General features: G+C 39.1%; 1 protein-coding gene across 2 annotated transcripts in view; it reads left to right on the plus strand.

Moving 5' to 3' along the window:
- Window positions 1-20,095, plus strand: part of LOC121943534 (neural-cadherin) — a 398,280-nt gene that overhangs the window by 256,611 nt on the left and 121,574 nt on the right. For both annotated transcript variants that reach the window (XM_042487073.2, XM_088081016.1), the window contains exon 26: window positions 8,617-8,894. In XM_042487073.2, coding sequence (XP_042343007.2) covers window positions 8,617-8,894 — 278 coding nt within the window. The remainder of the gene's footprint in view (window positions 1-8,616; window positions 8,895-20,095) is intronic.

The raw sequence follows: 20,095 nt of genomic DNA on the forward strand, positions 1-20,095 counted from the left end.
AAGTTTGAAAGTTCATCAGTAAATATGTTTGGGAACATACTAACTTGCATTCACATAGTGTTGTCACTTAGATGCAAATTATTCATTCATTATCCGTAACTGCTTGTCCTCGTAAGGATCATGGGGGGCTGGAGCCTATCCTAGCTGTCACTGGGTGAGAGGCGGGGTACACCCTGGACAGGGTGCCGGACTATGGCAGGGCTGACACATATAGACAGACAACCAGTCATGCTCACATGCACACATACCGGCAATTCCGAGTCACCAATTACCCTGACATGCGTGTCTTTGGAACAAAAAAATATTAAAATAGTAATACAGAGATAAATAATCCCACTGCTACCTTGTCTAAAAACGCTAAACCTTAAATGGTGTTTCTTAATTGATGGTTGATTCATATGCCACATCTCTCTCCCCTTTATCCCAAAAAGACTAACTCATATTGACAAAGACACAGCTTGTATAGTTTGTGTGAACAGACCCCCTGCTGTGACCATTTTTGACTTCTCTTTAGTGTCAGTGATATATGTTGGTCTCTACAGATCATCCTCTACCTAGAATAAGCAGTCAAACGGTTTCTGTTATTTAGGACAGGGGGAAATGGGGCCTGATTCAGACCATTGTCTTGGACAGTTTTTTTTTTTTCTGGGCCAATTCAGGAAAAAAAAAAAAAACTGTTATTTGTACTTTCTTCATAGTCCATGAGTGTGGAACATCCTTTTAAATCCAACCCAATTTGACTCTAACAGAAATGCACAGTGTGGATTATGTCTGTAATACGCTGGCTGTTGCAGTCATGGGAAGAAAAAAAAACAACCTAAAACTCCATCAGAACTGTGTCTGTCAAAAGGTGTGTAAAATTAGATCTTCCCACATATAGTCATACATTGTCTTAATAAATTACATTTCACCCACTGGAGAGGGCAGGCTGAGCAAAACTGAAAACATAAAAAGCATATCATTATGTAGGAAAAACAAACGTTTCACTTCATCACACCGCCACTCTCTGGCCGCTGGCTTCAGTCAGACCTCATTTCACGTTTCAAAAGTCTGAATGGGAGTACGAGACCTGTGTTTGTGTGTGTGTGCGTGTGCGTGTGTGTGTGAGAGATAGAGAACCGTAGAAAGTTAAATTGTAAGCATTTCAGCAGCAGGGAGAGAGGGAGAGAGAGAGCTTGACCCGGTGTCCTCAGAGGGAATGATGAGCCAGCCTACATTTGCATGTGTGTGTCTGTTAGGGGCGGAAACAGTGTGAGTGCACGGCTCAGTCATGGCCATGGTGGTCAGTTCAGGCCAATGACCCCACTCGACCCATTGCCCCTCTCTTTGCTTCTCCCCGGGTACCCTCTCTTTGTTTCATGTGACTATTTTCGAGGAAGCAAAGAGGCGAAAGATTACAGATGTGGAGAAAAGCATGCAAGTGCATGATTAAGTTTTAAGGATGAGAAAAGCACGGCAGCAGAGAAAAGCAGAGAGGGAGAGGGAGATGTGCAAGCGCAGAGGTAGCCCAGGCTTTCAGGTGTGATTTGTGAGGAGAGCGCCGAGCGTTTCATCTGAATTCAGCCAGGTTCTCCGAAGAAGACATTGATCAGAATGAGATGTGAAGCGTGGCGATGGAGAGGGTGAACGAGAGCTGGAGAGATAGAGGAGTAAGGTGGAGGAGGAGAGGGGGAATGAGGGGGGAGGGGTGCAGAAGATGAAGCAGCGCTTATTATTAATGTTCTCAATTCTCCAGTAATGCCTCAGAAGTAGGAGATTTGAAAAAAAAGACTTTATTCCCTATGTCTCTCCATTTCTCTCAGCTCTCCCTCAATAATGGAAGTTATCCCTCAGTGTTTTCAATCTGGTGCGCTCCGCTTGACTTTTAATGACACTACATTGGTTTTCGACTTTTTAAAAATCATTGGTATGGCTCTCTGATACCAAGGTTCATCTTGTTAATGTGGCCCTGAGGGCAGTGGGAGAGGATTGTAAAAGCTTCTCAGTGCAGAGGAACAATAGTCCAAGACACAATACGTCCCTCTGATCTTTTGTTGAGTGCTATACACACTGTTCTGCCTTTGAAGGATCCAATGTATGCCTTGCTGTACATTTCCTCAACATGTGGGAGACTGTGTTCAAAAGATGGGAATCATTTCCAAACATGTATACTTTGGGGTTAAGACTCCAGTGAAGGACAAAGTGTTTTATGGAGAGACACATTTAGAGGAGACTGTTGAGCAGGGATATATATATATATATATATATATATATTTCAAAATGTAATCTATCTCATAGAAGAACAATGACACAAAGCAGAGCACAGCCCAACCTGAAAACAGACGGGGGGTTATGGTCTTCATTTACTCTCTGTTGCGTTCTGCATCTCCCCTCCTGTATGCATGGTAGCTCAAATCATGTTTGAATAGAGTTTGAAATCTGTCATCTTTGGTCATTTTTGTCATCTTTTTTATTTTCTATTTAAAAATTCAGGTTTTTTTTATGAGTCCTGAGTCATGGAAAAGTATTGAAATTTTGTCCATGAAAATGTGTGGGAACACTGTATATGATGGAGTCTGGAGCTTGCAAACAAAACTCAAAACTCAAAACTCAAAACTCAAATGATTTTTGTAGGTTTACCTGTGTGCTGTTCCCCAACAGCTTTTTAACCAACTGACACGGAGCATGACGCTGACTCCACCACAACCCACCCCTTACCCCTACATGTCTCCCTCATGTCTGTACTCCCTGCGTCTCCTACACCCCTAATAATCTCCCCCTACTCCTCTTCTATCTCTTCCTCTTTCTTCCACTGTCGACATTTCTAAACTACTTGTATGTGCCTCATTGGCTTTTAATGTCAAGGATTTGAAGGATCTCTTGTCCTGAGCTGGGAAGGAGGCGGCGTAGACCTTGACCTACAGGAGGAGAAAACATATTGACCGAAAGTCTTTTTTTTTTTTAACATTTCTCCATCAGTGCTGATTTTTTAGCTTCTTACTTTGAGGTATTTCTCCTCCCAGACTTTTTGGAGTATGAAACAAATGTAAAAATGTGTCGGAAAAATATTATACTTCAACTTGTAACAGTCAGTTTAAAGTGATTGCAGTGCTAATAGGTATTCTTTATTTTTTTAAGAAATGTAGGAAAATATCTAGAGAAACTAGATGGGTTTTTTTGTTTGTTTGTTTTTTTTCTGTCGGCCAAATACTGGTTCCATTTTGCACCTGTGATGATATTACGGCTGTGGCTCAGAGGTGAAGATCTAATCGCCTTGGGCAATATACTGAACCCCAAACTACTCCTGATGGTCGTTCCATCGGTGTGTGAGTGCCTGTGAATGTATAAAAACTGAGTGGCAGGTGCCACTATGTTTGCTAGCCTTAGTCACCAGTGTGTAACGTGTGTGTGTGTGTTTGAGTGAGCGAATGTGACTAAAAGTGTGGAGCGCTTTGAGTGGTCAAAATGACTAGGAAAGCCCTATACAAGCAGAGGTCCATTTACCATCACTCTCCACGAAGTTCCAACAATGTCAGAATTAAAGTTTTCAAAAGTACAATACATAACGCATTTGTAACTACTTCAAAGTACAACATTAAAACCTATCCCCCACCACCCTGCTGACCTTCACCTTCAACATATGGCTCCTTACCTTATTCTGGCTAAATGGTACACTTTACACACCAGATGCCCTCTCCTTTTATAAAAGTGACACACTGCCTTGTATGTAGGGCTGGGCGATATGGAAAAAAGTCTTATCACGCTATCTTTTTTTCATATCAGTCAATATCGAAGTATATCACAGTATACATCAAATCACTATTTCTGTCAAGCTTAAAGGTTCCTAAGTGAGATATGAAGATATCATAAGGTTAATTTTGGTTTAAATATATATTTTCTGTCAGACACTGAACATGACAGATATACTGTACAGGCACCACCAACTGCCGGACCTATTCAACTAAAATTCAAAGAGGTCCAGTTACTGAAATTTCCACCCAGAAAAGGTCCGAAACTCATACCTAAAATCAAGATCAAGATTAAGTGAACATTCTACTTCGATTACGATTAATGAACAATTCATTTTAATGAATTTTTTTTTTGCTTCCTGCCTTCTGCATTTTTTTTGTTTGTTTGTTTTTTGCCCCCATAGTTCACTGACAGTTGACCATGGTGCGTTGGAGTGTGATAAACGCGATTTATTGTTACTTATTAAACTTTCCAGCATTAAATAAAAATGAAAAGCTCCATTTTAAACAAACTTCAGGTAAATTTAAGCACATTGTGCTGATAATAGGCCAACTTCTCCTGACTGCAGGACTCTGACTTGAACCTCTGTGAATCCTCTGTGAAATGTCTGTGCTATTAATTATTTTACTCAGGAAAAAAACAAAACAAATTTTGAGTAGGCCTACTTCTCCTATAGCTGCCAACAGCCTGCCAACATTCCCAGTTAGAGAAAGGGTGAAAATAAGGTCATGTGCTTGTGGCCCCAGGCCCCCAAAACATTACATCTGCCCCTGGTAATAATAATGAGAGCTTAGCACGTGCGGCTGGATGAGACACGGAGTGATGCGTCCTGGTGTTTTTAAATAATTCCATCCAAAGTCGAATTAAACCTGAAACTAACACAAAGTAGTCTGTAGATGACACTTTCCACCTCCACCTCTGCAAATCTGGCTGTTTCAGACACTTTGGTGCTGTGAGGAGAAGCTCTGGCCTGTTTTTCTGTCTCACTGCGCTGCTGTCGGACCATCAGCCGTTTTATCCGCAATAATGAAACGCTGTGGAAGCACATTCGATTCGGTTGTCAGACACTCAGCTGTTCTAGAGTCAAAGCCGTTCACTGCATTTGGTTCGTTGTGGCTCTATTCTTAATATCATTGGCTGTTCGTTTTGTTCTTTCAAAACATTTCTGGAATGCGTCCTATCGACATTCTATTAACTAATTCTCATATTTCAAAGTTATTTCGTGATCGATATCGGTATCGTTTTATCGCCCAGCCCCTACTTGTACGTATAATTTCTGTGATCAGATATGCAGGTAATAAATGTAACTGCATCCAAATAAAACTGTAAAGTGAAGTCTTTAAAGTGTAAGGGTAGCATTATTTTCTGTTTTTATTATTTCAATAAATCCCCTAAAAAATGGGGATTAAAGCAACAATGACTGTAACTTGCTTATGTGCTTATGTTACTGCCTACATCAATTTTAATAAAGGCGTGTGCCATGGAATGCAGTTCCATGTCTCTTGTATGTGTGGACAACATTGGATTGTTGCCTTTCCACCGGACTTGTTCTGAATGACAAAGTGAGAATTTTGCCTTATTTTAAAGGCTAAGCACTGATGTTCCAAACACAGAAATCTATTTTTTCTTGCCAAATTGATATAGCCTTTCACAATATTTTCTCCTACATTCAGGTGCAAGACAGTGTGTCTTATACCTGAATATACATTGCTGGGGAGCATGGTGCTATCTTAGTTTTCTTGTACCTTTATTTGTTTTCTACATTTTTATTTTAACTGTCAGAGAAACATTTTTGTATCATGTCTTTTATAGATTTAACAGGTTTTCAGGACAGCAATTCTTAACACAAGCACATTAATTGGACATACCTTCAACACCTACTATACAGTAATCATTTTATACACTACACTGTACTGTAAACAAATCCCTTCTGTGGAGCAATCGACACCAACACCCCAGTATATTAGGTTGATCAGTCAAGCCAAACATACCATCACGTCACACCCACTGGCACAAAGAGCATTGGAAAGAAGGTTTATAGATAAAGTATATGATAAGTCATAGGCCCCATTCCATCATTACATGCCCACACAAGGCCCTCAGTGTTTAATCTAATATGTACAAGGCTGTACATACTCACAGGAGCATTACAGCCGAGGAAAACCAATGAATAGAAGCATTTGTGTCCGATTTGACAATCGAGGGAATATAGTAATGACGACAGTAGGTCAAATGAAAGCAGATCGTTTGAAAGGATCCACCACTACTCATACTGGCAAATGCACAGTGTTTAAAGCTCAACTGATTTAAGACATTAGTCAGCCCTATCAATGATCCATAAACACAACCTGTATCAAAGACACAGCCACTGCGGCACAGGCCATTTGGTGGAATAAGTGGAATAGATGTGAACTGCATGGTTAGTGAGCACAATCCAGTCACACTGATTGAGGTCCAATCAGTCCAGAACATTGAGCATGAAGTCACCCTCTTTCGGTTCAGCAAGATTCACATTGAGTGGCTCCGTTTGTGTGTCTGTGTGTTGCATAGATGTGTGTCTATGCGTGCATGGCTTCTCTACAGGAGTAAAAGCATGTGTGTGTAAACTGTAGTAATCCTTTTGGCCGGTGTCACTCTAACCAGCCAAGGACAGCGCATCCGAATACACACACACACACACACACACACACATACACACAGCGACACATACCCACTTCCTCCACAATACTGCTGTACATATTCAATTTCATTTCCATTTTCCCTTTCAGCGCTTTATCAAACCGCTCAACCTGGAGAGCCATAGTTTCCTTTCTGCCTCATCACCTTTTAGCCCACTTTTTCAGGAACTAGTGCAGAAAAACAGCTTGAGTTCTTAGACCCAAACTGCCTACTGTACTGTAATACATTCTCACATTGAACCTACACTTTCCCCATCAGCATTCTGTTGTTAATCGCTGTGTTGTTGTGTATACACATGGGTTTATTGGTCTGTTTAAACTAGATTAGCCAGACATCATTTTCTACGCATACATTTGCACTTACAACAGTACTTACTTACAGTAACAGCTGATATTATGGATGGATGTCTGCTCAGGTACAGATGGAATGCATCAAATACTGATTAAAAATCAAAGTATGTTCACAGATTATTGGGAAGCAGTCAGACATATCAAGAGCTTACCTGCTATCTGCAGTTAACATGTTTGTTGCATTCATGTTGGACTTACATCTAAAGTATGTTCCTGTGTTACAGTTAAATGTGGTATCACAGTATATATTTCCTTATTGAAGTCCATTTCCAATTGTAATGAAAAATGATCCTTTAAGTTAATATAATGGATAATTGTTCTTGAAATAATGAGCTAATATCTTAAACTAATGAGCAACTTTCTAACAATAATATCTTAGTAGCTCAAAATAATATAAATATCTCATTGTTATAATAACAGACTTTATAAAAATAATGAGTCGTTCAAAATGAGTTGTTATAGCACCTTAATGACTTACTTATCTCAGTGTTATGCCATAGTATCCAAAAATAATAAAAGACTTTCTGAAAAATAATGATGTAGTATTTCAAAATTAGTTAGTATAACAACATGATGACTGACTTATCTCAATGTTTTGCTATGTTATCCGACAATATTGAGAAACTTTATTTTAATATAAGAGAAACTCTCAAATAGTTATTGTGATATTAAGTCATTAAATTTTAAAAGTTGCCAATTCATTTTTTTAATCTCACTGATGAAAATTGACTTCCATACTTCCTGACTGTATCAGAATGTACTAAAATTCAGATCTACTCTTTTTCATGCCTTTTTTAGTAGAAGTAATGAATACTGTGGAAATTTAAATTAAACTTAATAACTAAAATGAAACAGAAAAAGTGCCAAAAATCAACAACAAAAGATTTAGCCAAACTAAACCCAAACCATGAGTCTTCAGTGGCTAAACCGTGAGCATATGTCATGCCTGAAGCTACTTTACTATAATAGCTCTACAGTGTTTTATCATGCCTAGATCATAAAAGGCACATATGCTCTGAATTATTATTGAGGGAAGCAGGCTTTTTATGTTATCTATACTCACATGCCTCCATACCTTCCTGACATTTCACAGGGGTATGAGGTATACTACCTGGTGCCCATGGCGACCACTCAAGCAGCGTGTTTGCTACTTCACCACCAGCTCTCTTAGCTTTTTTAGCCCTAACCCCAGCGCTCGCAGTCGCCTTCCTTCTCAGTGCAGCTGCCTGTTCCACGACTAGAGACTGACCTCTGGTGTCTTGTGCTGTGCACTACATACAATACATCTTCAGTACAGCATCTCCATATCCGTTTAATAGTAAGAGGAGCATTTTTATTTTTGAAGGTGCTGAACATCATACCATCAGGATTTCTAAATACCTTTGTGTACCGTAATACTGTGATAGCTCCTGAGCCTAAAGGGACACTTACTCAAGTACTAACAAGTATTGTTTCATTATGTGGTAGCAAATCCAGGCTTTTTTAAAATTACATTTTAAGTGATGAATAATAAAGTTATATAAAATATTAAAATGCACTCGCCCACTACTGCAGAAACCTGGATTCATTACTAAACTATAGTGCTTCTGGCTTCTCTGTGCCCATGACTGAACACAGTTGGAGGTGTTTGTGGGTGAGAAGCTGGTGGAGGATTGTTGTCAATGCACTAGCATCTCCTACCGGTAGGTATAAGAGCCTTTGCCAATGAGGATACACACCCCTGTACTGTACTACTCAAAAGGAAGATAACGCTCGCAATGTAACAATAAAAGTACAAACAAAGTTTTACCTTGTGTTTTACCGATATCATGTCAATAGCCAATATCTGGTTTCTTCTTCTCTGTCTTTCTCCATCTAGCTGCAGTCATTTCTGCAGGTCAGCGTGTTCCAAGTCCGAGTTGATGAGTGTCCTAGCTCAGAGTGTGCTGGGGCCGGCGGCTGCACCAATGTTTTGAATGTGCGGGATACACCAACGGTCGTGGACTGTGGGACCATGAGTCTTGTGTCTGTGACAGTGGAATCTACCGCCATGTGCTCCTGCCCAGGCAGAGAGCAGTCCCATCAGCCCTGCACTGCATATCCCAGAAACCCCTGCTTCAATGGTGGCGTGTGTGTGGACACTCAGCATGGCTACAGGTGAGTTAAAAATAACCGCCACACCCAAAATAGAGCCTGAGGGGTAGAGATAACTTGAGAGGTAGAAAAACTTTTTCCTTGTTATACAACAAATGAGTTTTCCAGTTATTCCTGTTACATTATTATAGTCACCAATTACAAAATGTTGATAAGTGCATGCTCTGAAGTTGGAGAGTGTGCAAGAATTACAAACAGAAACAGATTTTTTTTTCTTCAATTCTCCTTTTACTCTGACTTTATCACACCAAAAAAGACAATCATTTACAGGAGACAACTTGCAACTCAGATATGACTAAAATGGAAATTGACTAAAAATAGACATATGAATAAATGAATACGATGATACAATACTCTGAAATTGTTAAGATGTAAATGTGGTAGTATCGCTTTGGATTAATTTTACTGAAAAATTATGTTGACACTTAATTCCCAGCATGGATATATGTAAAAACACATTAATGTATGTATTAAGTTTGTTTCATTTATTAGTCTATATCTATATATATATATATATCTATATATCTATATATATATATATATATATATATATATATATATATATATATATATATATATATATATATCATTCATGCAATATTTCATTCTTTCATTGGTTTTCTTAAAAAGTCACTAAAATGATTTTAGCTTTTATTACTTGCTGAATCCCAGAGTGTAACTGTGGTTTAAGAGGACAACAGATTGAGACAGGGTGAACTTGGACAAAAGGAGATTGCACAAAGGCTTTTTTTGGACATAATTGTACCCCCCTTTTTTGAGTTATTTAGTGAGTGTATTACAGTTGAATCAATATAGGGAACAGATTTAATATGCTTTTTTATTATTTTACTACTGGAGGCTCTCCTCTTTATATTTTGTTCTCTTTCCTCTCTGTTCCTCTTCATCTTCTTTGTTGTTGCTTGTCCATGAAGGTTAAAATTTGAGATAATTTTTTTAACCTTTGTCTTCATCTGAAGCCTCATTATGAGGGCCATTGGGTCTGAAAAACTGCCACACAGATTGCAGCACTTGAGTTATTTACAGCACAGTACACATAAAGCACCAATAAATCTCCATATATTAGCATTGTCTGTATTTAGTTAAATAAGACATTTTCTAATGACAAAACTATTCCATGTCCATTTATTAACCTCATTAGCATAGTGCAACTGTCACAGGAAAATTAGCACATTGCTGCCGTTCAAAATAACGGTATCATCACTGTTTGTGCAGCATCGCTCACCACTCCAGTACAATGGAATATCCTAATGTATAAAAATAAGTGTATTGCCACTTCTCATTTCACATTGTACAAAAGCAACTATCATGACAGCTTCAAAATGACACAAAATTTTGCCACATGGTTTATATCTCGCAAGCCCTTTCAACATTATGCCATCATCCATGTCATTCTGGATGTATTCTACTTCAATATGTAACATGATGGATAGTGTAGTTGGATTATCTGTTAATTCTGTTCTTGGATGGATCAATGTTGGTACTTACACTAAACTGGAGAAATGCACTGATACGATTATGATATGAATGGTAGCTAAATTATGGAAAATTGGTACAATTATTACTTACAGTTGCCTATAAATATAATATGAGTTTTTCAAACCTTAAGATGAGCCCACGGTGTTTTATTTTGAATTTTTTCATGCTGGGTGGTACACACCGATAAAACCTTTAACATATGTGACGCCTGGGATGACTTATTGGTGTGGTTGGCTTCAGTCTGATGGCACAGAGGATCAGCAATTTAATCATTTGCTTTGAAATATTCAATCATTCAATTTCAAAGTGAACACAGGAGAGAATGTCTGAATAATCTGTAGATATTTTCAAAATAGTAAAAAGTATGTATAATTCACTGCTACACTTCACTCTTTGAGAAAAATGTCACCAAGGCATCATTCTCCTTTCCCATCTTTGTTTTTGTTCCCTGGCTCACTTGACAAAAAGGTGAATATATCGGAGTGGGTGTTACAGTTTTTTTTTCTTTTTGGGTGGTGGTACTAAGGTCATTTAGCTCATCTATGACCTTCTTTGCCTTTTCCCCACTGAAGTAATGTAAACCTGCCGTCGCCTATTCTGCCAGTGAGAGTAAACATCACTGTTTACACATGCGTAGATCCGTACGTCATTGCTCGCTGTCGTTGATTTATTAAAATAAAACAATCTGCACAGGGTGTTTTATTTTGAAAATTGACAGGATTCGCTGCTGTTATGTCTGTGACTTTTTTCGCAGCTTGAAGCAGCGAGCCTCTAACTCGCTGCAGCTTCGGTCTATGATTGCCGTGCTAAAATAGTGGATAAATTGTTTTGAGTGTCACACAACTGACGTGAAATGAGTGAAGTCACTATCAGCGTTTAATCCATGCACTTTGGAAAGTGCATGGATTAAACATAAACACACATACAGTACACACACTTGTATTGACATACACACACTTCCCTGTCTCTAAAGAAGCCACTCCACTCTTGTAACACAGTTTAACCAAAGAAGGCACAGAAAACTAGCCAATCAGAGGCACGTTAGGGCGGGTCATGGCTCATAGCTCCTAAGGGCAAAAAATACATTGTACTTGCCGTCCTATGCAAACTTTGCAAATGTTTAGGCCTGGCACGGGGGTCTCGTTGGTCTGGCGGTATGCCAGGGCTGTGATATTTTAGGTCAAACGCTGGGCCCATTTAGTTTCCAGTAGCCCACTCTGCACTGAAAGCAGTGTTACAAGAAAGTATTTAAAATTTCTGTCCATCAGCTGCTGGGAAAAACATGAGTTTGTTGTTGTGGGGTCTCTGTGCCGATGCAGAACTGACCTACATGAACACACAACAACCTAAAGATCTGATGAAATGAACAGCTGAGATAACAGGACTGTATGTGAACTTTTTTAACATCGCACCGATGTTACAGAGATTGAAATTTTGATGGCACAGGCCAAAGCATTGTAACACAAGAATAAAAGTATAAAATAAGTTTGTGGTCGTTGAGACAGTTTAAATTCCATTGGGGCAAGTTCAAGAAGTCCTTTTCCATAACCTTTCAAATATAGAACTCGAAAAAAAGGAAAACATTGTTTTAAATATCTTAAGGCTATTTTTTTAATATTGTTATGCATGTACATAGCATGGACAGAAGAAGTAGGAGTGTGGAGGGGGCTGTAGTGCCTTTTAAAGATAGGTTTTATAAAAAAAAAATTTAAAAAAAAAACATCAACTCATAAGTTTCAACTCAGTGTTCAAACTATCATGTTTCCCTTTTCTTACTGGGATTCAGGCTGCATGTGCAGTGCACAAGTTACAGTATACATCCATCAGTGAATTTGGGAAAAAAAAATGCTTGTTGTAGTAGAAAAATAGGAAACCTGGTGCCAAATGTGAGAGATCTGACACACACACACACACACACACACACACACACAAAAAAAAAAATATTAGCTTTAGCGTTTATTAGCTTTAACTCTTTAAATGCTGTAACTCTTGGATAAACTCAGACAGAGAAATACACACACACATCCATGGGAATGATCACAACGCCATCAGTTTCCTTTCCATGAGCGGATTACAGGTTGGTTTCACCTGCATGACGTGTTTGGGGTTGTGACTGGTTTAATGGGAGATTGTGGTTGATAACTGTGGTAAACATAAATGAACTCTTTTAACAGTTGGGCAGGGAGAAAATTCTGATGGCTGGGCACTACAGTGGGCAAAGCACAAAGGGCTACTTTGCTGATTTTCTACCATCTTTGTATCAAAACCATTTGGGTAGTATGTGTAGATAAACTGTGTATGATGATCTTTAGATGCCTAGATATCACTCCCTTTGGCACAACACCAGTAGCTCTCGTGCTGTTGCGCCAACTACGGGCTGTTCCTGCACGTTTTCATGTGGCCACATACACAAGAGACACACCCGCCTTTCTCTCTGTCTTTCAAAGACAGACCACATCCGATAAAACCATTGTACTAGACAGTGTTGATTGGATGTAAATCAAGATATTGTTACTGCACTGCCTATTTTTTGCTTAAATTTTTTTCAGAAACGTATTGTAAACAGGAAATGGGCATCATACTGCTTACTTCACAGTGAAAGCAGAGGCCAAAGATATAGAGATCGCTGATCAAATATAAACCAACACTCTGTTACTGAGTTGCATATTTCTTGCCTCAAATGCTTTCAGAAACCTGTTTTTGCTTACCATTCAACTTTAATAGGAGTTCCAACCGGCTGCCATTGTTTCCACAACATGTCACCCACCAGCAGGTGCGGTAATAAGGTGGTAATATGTTGGTAGTTGTAGGCTTTCTACCTCTTGAGCAAAAGCCTCCTTTTCCTGTGTTTTAGCTGGTCATGTAGTAACAATTTCAAAAGTGTTTGTGTCTTTCCACTGCATGGACAGCCTAGTTTTAATGTAAGGGCCTTCTTTATATCGGTGAAATACTTCTTTAAGATGAAGTTATGTAGGAAAGAAGTGATGTAGTAATCCAATTTGGCTGATGTTGTTTATATCCCAACTGCAAAGAAGTTCAATGGTATGAATTAGAGAAATACCAACACAAAGACAATGAGTTTTTATCACATTCAATGCTCTTGAGCCTAAACTCAACAAGTCATCCATTTCCAGCATTCAGTCATGTCTGGCTCTGGTTAATGAAGACTGGTATGATATTTAACAAGAGAGAGAGCAGGGGAGAAGATGGAAGTGAATGGAGAAATTAGAAGGAAATGAAGAAGTGAACATGACCTCAAAGCAAATGCTTTTGAGACTGTGAGGGAGAGATGAAGGGGAAATGCCTGTGGTGTTGGTGTGCCACAGTGTACGAGTGTGCCTGTGTTGTGTTTAGTTTAGAGGCAAACTCTCTCTGAACTGATGTCAGTGATTAAAAAATGTGAAAGAAATAAAAACATCAAAACGAACGACCTGCCCAGTGCCACTAAAGGAAACTTTTATTTAATACTGTGGCAGCAAATGTTGCAATAATCCCATAACTGCTGAGCTTCTAATTTGCACTCCCAGGTCTTTTCACACTTATTTTGCTCATTAAGAGCAAACTATGCTGTTTCTCACTGGTGTGTTGCAACTGAAGATGAGGTGAATTAAAATGAAGTTGCAATTAGTATTTTTATTCATGCTGAAGGGAATTTTTTAACCTTGCTACAGTTGTTAACAGCTGCTACAGCTCAGCATCCCTGAAACTTTTTAGAATTTGAACAGTGAGGTGTTGGCAGTGTTGGCCAAAGTGCAATAAGAATGTAGTTGCATCTAGTATGTTTGAGGCTGCTTATTGGAACAGTAATGTAATGTTGCTCACCTTTATTTTGTTTGGCAAAGTTAGAACTCTGTCATTGAGGCACTACATGACTGCAGTCACTACCATTTATTTAAAAAAAAACTCTTTATATACTGTACATGCATCAGCAAAATGCATATTGCACAAATACATTTCTTGAGCTGTGCAATGCAAAGCTAGTATTCCTTTCAGGTTGCATACAGCATAAAACCTCCAACTAGTTAAATTAGACTTCAGATCAGCACATGTGAAATAACTGAGAGCAACTCAGATTAAAATATCAAGATCTTTCCAAAGACTTCTCTCGTCTTATTTGGATTAGTTGCACATTCATATGATGATTTTAGTTTTAGAACATCGACCTGAAACAATAAAAGTGAGAAGAACCAAAATTTACATTTTTTTTTCCATCCTCATCGGAAACTATATCCTTGGTTATTATTTTGATTTCTGCTCAAAACAGCGGAAACATAGCTTAGCAAGTTAGCCGCATTTAAATCAAGGGGTCCTTGTAGAACCTAATCAAACATAATTGTTTCCTAGTAACCAAGACAAGACTAGGGCACCCAACTCAGTCAAAGGGGACACACTATCCTTCTCACAAATCACTTGTTAACACAATAGACGAGCTAAGACTGAGAGTAAAATGGCAGCAGGGCATGAAGAAGTGTTGCATCAAGTCTCTGACAGAGATGTGGATGAAATGCAACATTCCCAATGCTGCCATGGAACTGCAAGGTACAAGGTAGATTTGTCCTTTTTTAAAGTAGTTTAAAAAAATATCAAAACGGCAGTGGAGGATTCTCGTTTAGGGTTCTCACAGCCTGGGGAAAGAAGCTGCGGATATGTCTATATCTTTTCCAGGATGGCAGCAGGGTGAACAGACTCTGGCTGGGGTGGCTGCTGTCTGTCAATATCCTAGCAGGCCGCTCACTTGCAAAGTGCACGCAGGATATCTTATTCGGGATTCAGACTTTATATGTACTATAGTAAAACAATGTTTAGTGCTCGGACAGAAGTGTCATCCACATTGTAATTTCATCGTTACTGCCTTGCACAACAGTGTAACATTTTCTTGTCGCTTTTTCTCTTTTTTTTTTGGAGCATACCAATGACCACAGTTTCCACAGTGACTGTAGTTTTTCAACCGTCCACCATATCTGCTCCTGGGAATAGTAACAGCAGAGAATTACACTGATACTCAAATGTAACTGGAGATAGCTATCCATAGCTGCCAGGGAAACACTTTTTTTTGTGATGTAAATTGATCCTTTATTTTCCCTGTGGAGATTGTACTGTGCGGACTGAATGGTGAAGTGAAAGCAAGACTTGTGTGTTTCATTTTAATTGGCAGGGCAAAACACAATTGTCAGTTTTACTGCTCCCTTTTTGTTTAAGTCTGTTTTGGTCAAACACACTGTAGCTGAGGTTTATTTATAATTTGGTCAATTTAGAACTGGGCCTTTACTGTGAGGTTTGGTTGTATTTTGCAAAAGTCTGTTTTAGATCAGGGCCACAACTTTCATGAAAACCTTTAATATGAATGTCTGCTTTTCTAAGACAGAGGAGGGAGTGTGGATTCAAAGTTTAAAATTAACTTCCTAGAGGATATACCAATAAGTACAAGGCTTACTTAAAAGAGAAGAATGCTGAGGAACATTTCAGCTACTCTTTCTATAATCAGTAATTTCATTTCAGGCTATCTTCACGTAATGTATTAAAAAATGTATTAACACCAGAATGGTTTAATACAGCAAGAAATACAGATACGTCAAGATTATATTTACTCTTCACATTACCTCGCATCAAACTCTTCCCACACACACACCGGCCTTTATATTCCTGGATTCTAGAATCTGGGGAAAATTACGTGGAGACAGCTGGAGACGGTTTGCCAAAAAAAGACCCTTATTAGTACCAACCTCCCGATGCCCAAGCTGGTATGTGTCTCCCTGGCCTCAAGCAGCAATTCAACACTTGAATGGCTGTCGCATTTATCCTTTAATACAAATGTATTGGGCATCCATATGGGCCCTCGCATGCCCAGCAAAAGAGCAAAATGGAAATTATGCAGACTTAAGCATGAAAAGCAAGTCGAGCTAGACAGGAAATGAGCTGAAAATGGAACAAGAGTTTTCTTTGAGGCTTTGACATGTTGACAGAGAAGCCACCATTACTGATACAAGGGTAATACCACAATGTCAAGCTGATGTACAAGGGAAAAGGAGATTGCTGGAAATTATATTTGTCTATATGAGACAAAACTTACAAATCCTCCCCCATGTAATAGTTATGGTGTGCCAAATTTAGAGGACAAGTGTAGATTTAGAGGGGATATTAAAACACTTCAAACAAAACCCTGAATACCGTTGGAAGATTCAATATAGACAGTAAATCAGTGTGTGAGCTCATGCAAAGGATTTTGAATGGGATCATTCAGTCATATTATCTCGATCTGCCGTCCCTTTTCTTTTCAAGATTTGTCTTTAAAGGTTAAATGAAAGGCCCATAAACTCTGAAACCTTATTCTCAACTGCAAGCTCTGGAAATAACACAAACTGGACAGTTCAGTTAAAGGTTAGCTTCCAGCAAACAAAGCAGCTTTTTTAAGGAATATTAAACAGTTTACCCTCCCTGGCCTTTCTTACATTCCACAGTACGACAATTAAATCCAAGATTTCACTCTTCTAGTCACGTGTCCTTCATCCAATGGTTCATTGTCAAAACTGCAGTGTATTTCCCCCACATTGCCTATATAAAAGCACAGGCTTCAATTTAGCATCAACTGCCAGGGGCTCAGATTTTTCAGCATTTGGTTTTTATAGCATTTTGTTTACAAGGCCTCCGTGGATGCAGACATCAGTGTTGCCTTTCCTGACAGGGTTTAACTGCCTGGCCTCCCTTCTGTTATGGAGTCTGACTTGCAGATGAAAAATGAAATTTTCAAAGTATACTTGGCAGAGTCTAACTCAGCATATACAGCTCTTGTTTGCTCCTGTGTTTCTTCGCGTTATAAATAGAAACAAACCTTTCACAACCTCCTACTAGATGAAAAATCTAGCATGTTAGCTGTCACATCCTGCCAGTTCTTGTTTCGAATTCCCCGGCAAACAAGTGAACTAAAAGAGGGTGTCTTCATTAGCATAAATCACTCTGTAAACAAGGCCAAAAGTGGGGTAAGAGCATTTCAACAAATCCTTTTATCTACAAACATGATGATGAAATAAGCTCTTTGGTGCTTCTAGTGGTAGAGAAGACATGGTGACCCTATTTAACTTTGTGTAATTCAGCCTGATGCTCTGCGTGTCCTCAGGCTCGGATCTTTAATGGTGGAAGTGAAGGGCTCTTTGCAACCAATTAAATGAAACACCAATGCCTGGACCTAAGCTTTTATCACTGTCTCAACTGTTACTCCAGAATTTGAATGTTATGATGAAATGAAGAGTCATTTCTCACACTGGCAATGGCTCAAGAATAAAGATGAAATATTCTCTACATTGTTACCCTCCAGAGTTGTTAGGTAAACAAAATGATGTTTTGATTTCAACACAGATTGCAAAACCATCCAGAGTCAGCCTCGATGTAGTCTTGTTAGCTTTATTTTATTTTCATTTTTTTCTTTTTAACTTTTTGTAGCACTGCAACTTCTGTTTTCTGGTATCATGTTAGTTTTTCAGGGAGATATTACTAAGTGTCAAGCAGACAGAACTAAAGCTAATTGCTATATATACTAACACACAAGTTTAGATGATAATGCAAATTCATTTGAACAGCTAGCCGCAGGTTAGTATTTAACACAAGCTAGACCTGAAAAAAAAATAGGAATACCATAAATTTTTGTAAATACTTTGGCATTAATGTGATCGCCAAACCAATAGTTGTCAAGACATTTTAATAAAATCCACAAATGCCAACCTGCTGGTGGAACTAAAGGAAAAGTCAGGGGATCAGTCTCAGGATATTTTTCTTAGCAACTGTTAATGTCTGTCCAAAATGCATGTCAGTCTGTCCTCTAGATTTTGAGACATTTGACTGGATAAAAGGGAACTTTGAGCTCTTGGTGGCATTGGATGAAAAGTTAAAGGAACATCAAAGCTTTTAGGTTTTATCCTCTGGGCACCATGGTCATTTGTACTAAATTCCATTGCAATTCATACAGCCGTTTTCAAGACATTTTACTAAAAGGAAAAAATGTCAACCTGCTGGTGATGCGAGTCAGAAGATCATCATTTGGTATCACAAATGTCTGTACAATATTTCATGTAAAGTCATCCAGTAGGTTTTGAGAAATTTCTGTCCAGACCAAAGCAACCGACCGACCGACCAAACGTCTGCTCGATTGACTGTCTTTGCCATCCAAAGAGCCACGCCACTTAATTCCTAAAAATGTGTCTACTATCTTTCTTTTATTGCTGATGTAATTGGGTGAAACTACCAAAATGACCCCAGTTGTATCACTTCTTGGTTCTGGTTTGAACATGCAAGTGGAATTATCAGCCTGAAAGGAGACAAGATACCACCTGGCAGTGGGTTTAAATAGCAGCACATAGACAGCATGTTCCGCAACAGTAAATATCCCTGTTTGAAGTCTAACTGAAATGTTATAAAACATCCCTCTTTACAGTCAAACATCACTGTGATAAAAATTGTGATCACACACGAGTCAACACGTGTACGACTCAATGTGATCAAACTTGCCCTGGTAACAGTAAATTAACTCGATGCAGAGATTTTTAAGCAGTGGCTGCAAAGTAATAAGAGCCATACTTTTGACCAACTGACTGTTCTTTTACTTAGCCGAGTTTTTTTTTAACTAACAAATATTCTACAACTGAGTGGCTAATTACTTATTCAGCCTAACAAATTATGTTAGCACCTCTCTCACTGGATGTTTTTTGGTAGCTCGTTCGGCAAGCCAAGTAGCAATTCAAGACATGCCCATGCTTTTTGATAGAGAGGACATATAAAAGCTGATGTAGGTTGAAGTCAGAATTGTCTTTTGTCTTCTGTTGCAGCTGTTATCTGACTTAGTCAGTGTCACTGTCAGCCAGTGATAGAGTGTTGACAGTTACTGCTTTGTGCAAGTCAATTTGAAATTAAATTATTAACTGTATCTATGTGGACAAAACATCATTCTCACTTGTATATGGACAGACACGGGTGCTATCACAAAGCTGAATGTAGCACAAAACATACAGCATACCTTTCTCAATTGTGGGGGGGAATTTTCTTTTCTTAAAAAAAAACAACGTTCATATCAAGTATACAGCAGATCTGTATGCTGTGGCAGAATACAACAAAACATGTTTATTTCCATCAATTCGTTCGTCCGTCCATCCGTCCATTATCATCGACTCATTCTGGGCCAGGTTGCAGGGGCAGCAGGCTATGCAAAGCATTCCAGACATCTTTCTGCAATAACCTTTTCCATCTTTTCCATCTTGCCCTGTGGGATCCAAGACATTCTCAGGTCAGATGAGATATAATCCCTCCAGCATGATCTGGGTCTACCCCATGGCTTCCTACCAGTTGGATGTGCCTAGAGTGCTTCAGATAGGAGGCACCCAGGAAGCATCGCAGTCAGTTGCTGGAACCATCTCAACTGGCACCTCTGACCGGGAGGAGCAGCAGCTCTACTGCGAGCTCCCTCCAGGTGTTGTAGCTCCTCACCCTATTTCTAAGTCTGAGCCCAGCCATCCTCGGTGGAAGCTCATGTTGGCCGCTTCAGTCCGTGTTCTCATTCTCTCTGTCACTACCAAAAGCTCATGACCGTAGGTAATGGTTAGAGCGTAGGTTGACTGGTAAAAAGAGGTATTTGCCTTCCAGCTCAGCTCCTTCTTTACCACAACAAACCGGCTTAATGCCCACAGCACTGCTGACACCACACCAAACCACCTGTCTATCTT

This window comes from Plectropomus leopardus, chromosome 1 (genome assembly GCF_026936395.1).
Source record: "Plectropomus leopardus strain MGB_pleo_1.0 chromosome 1, ASM2693639v1, whole genome shotgun sequence".
Taxonomy (NCBI): Eukaryota; Metazoa; Chordata; class Actinopteri; order Perciformes; family Serranidae; genus Plectropomus; species Plectropomus leopardus.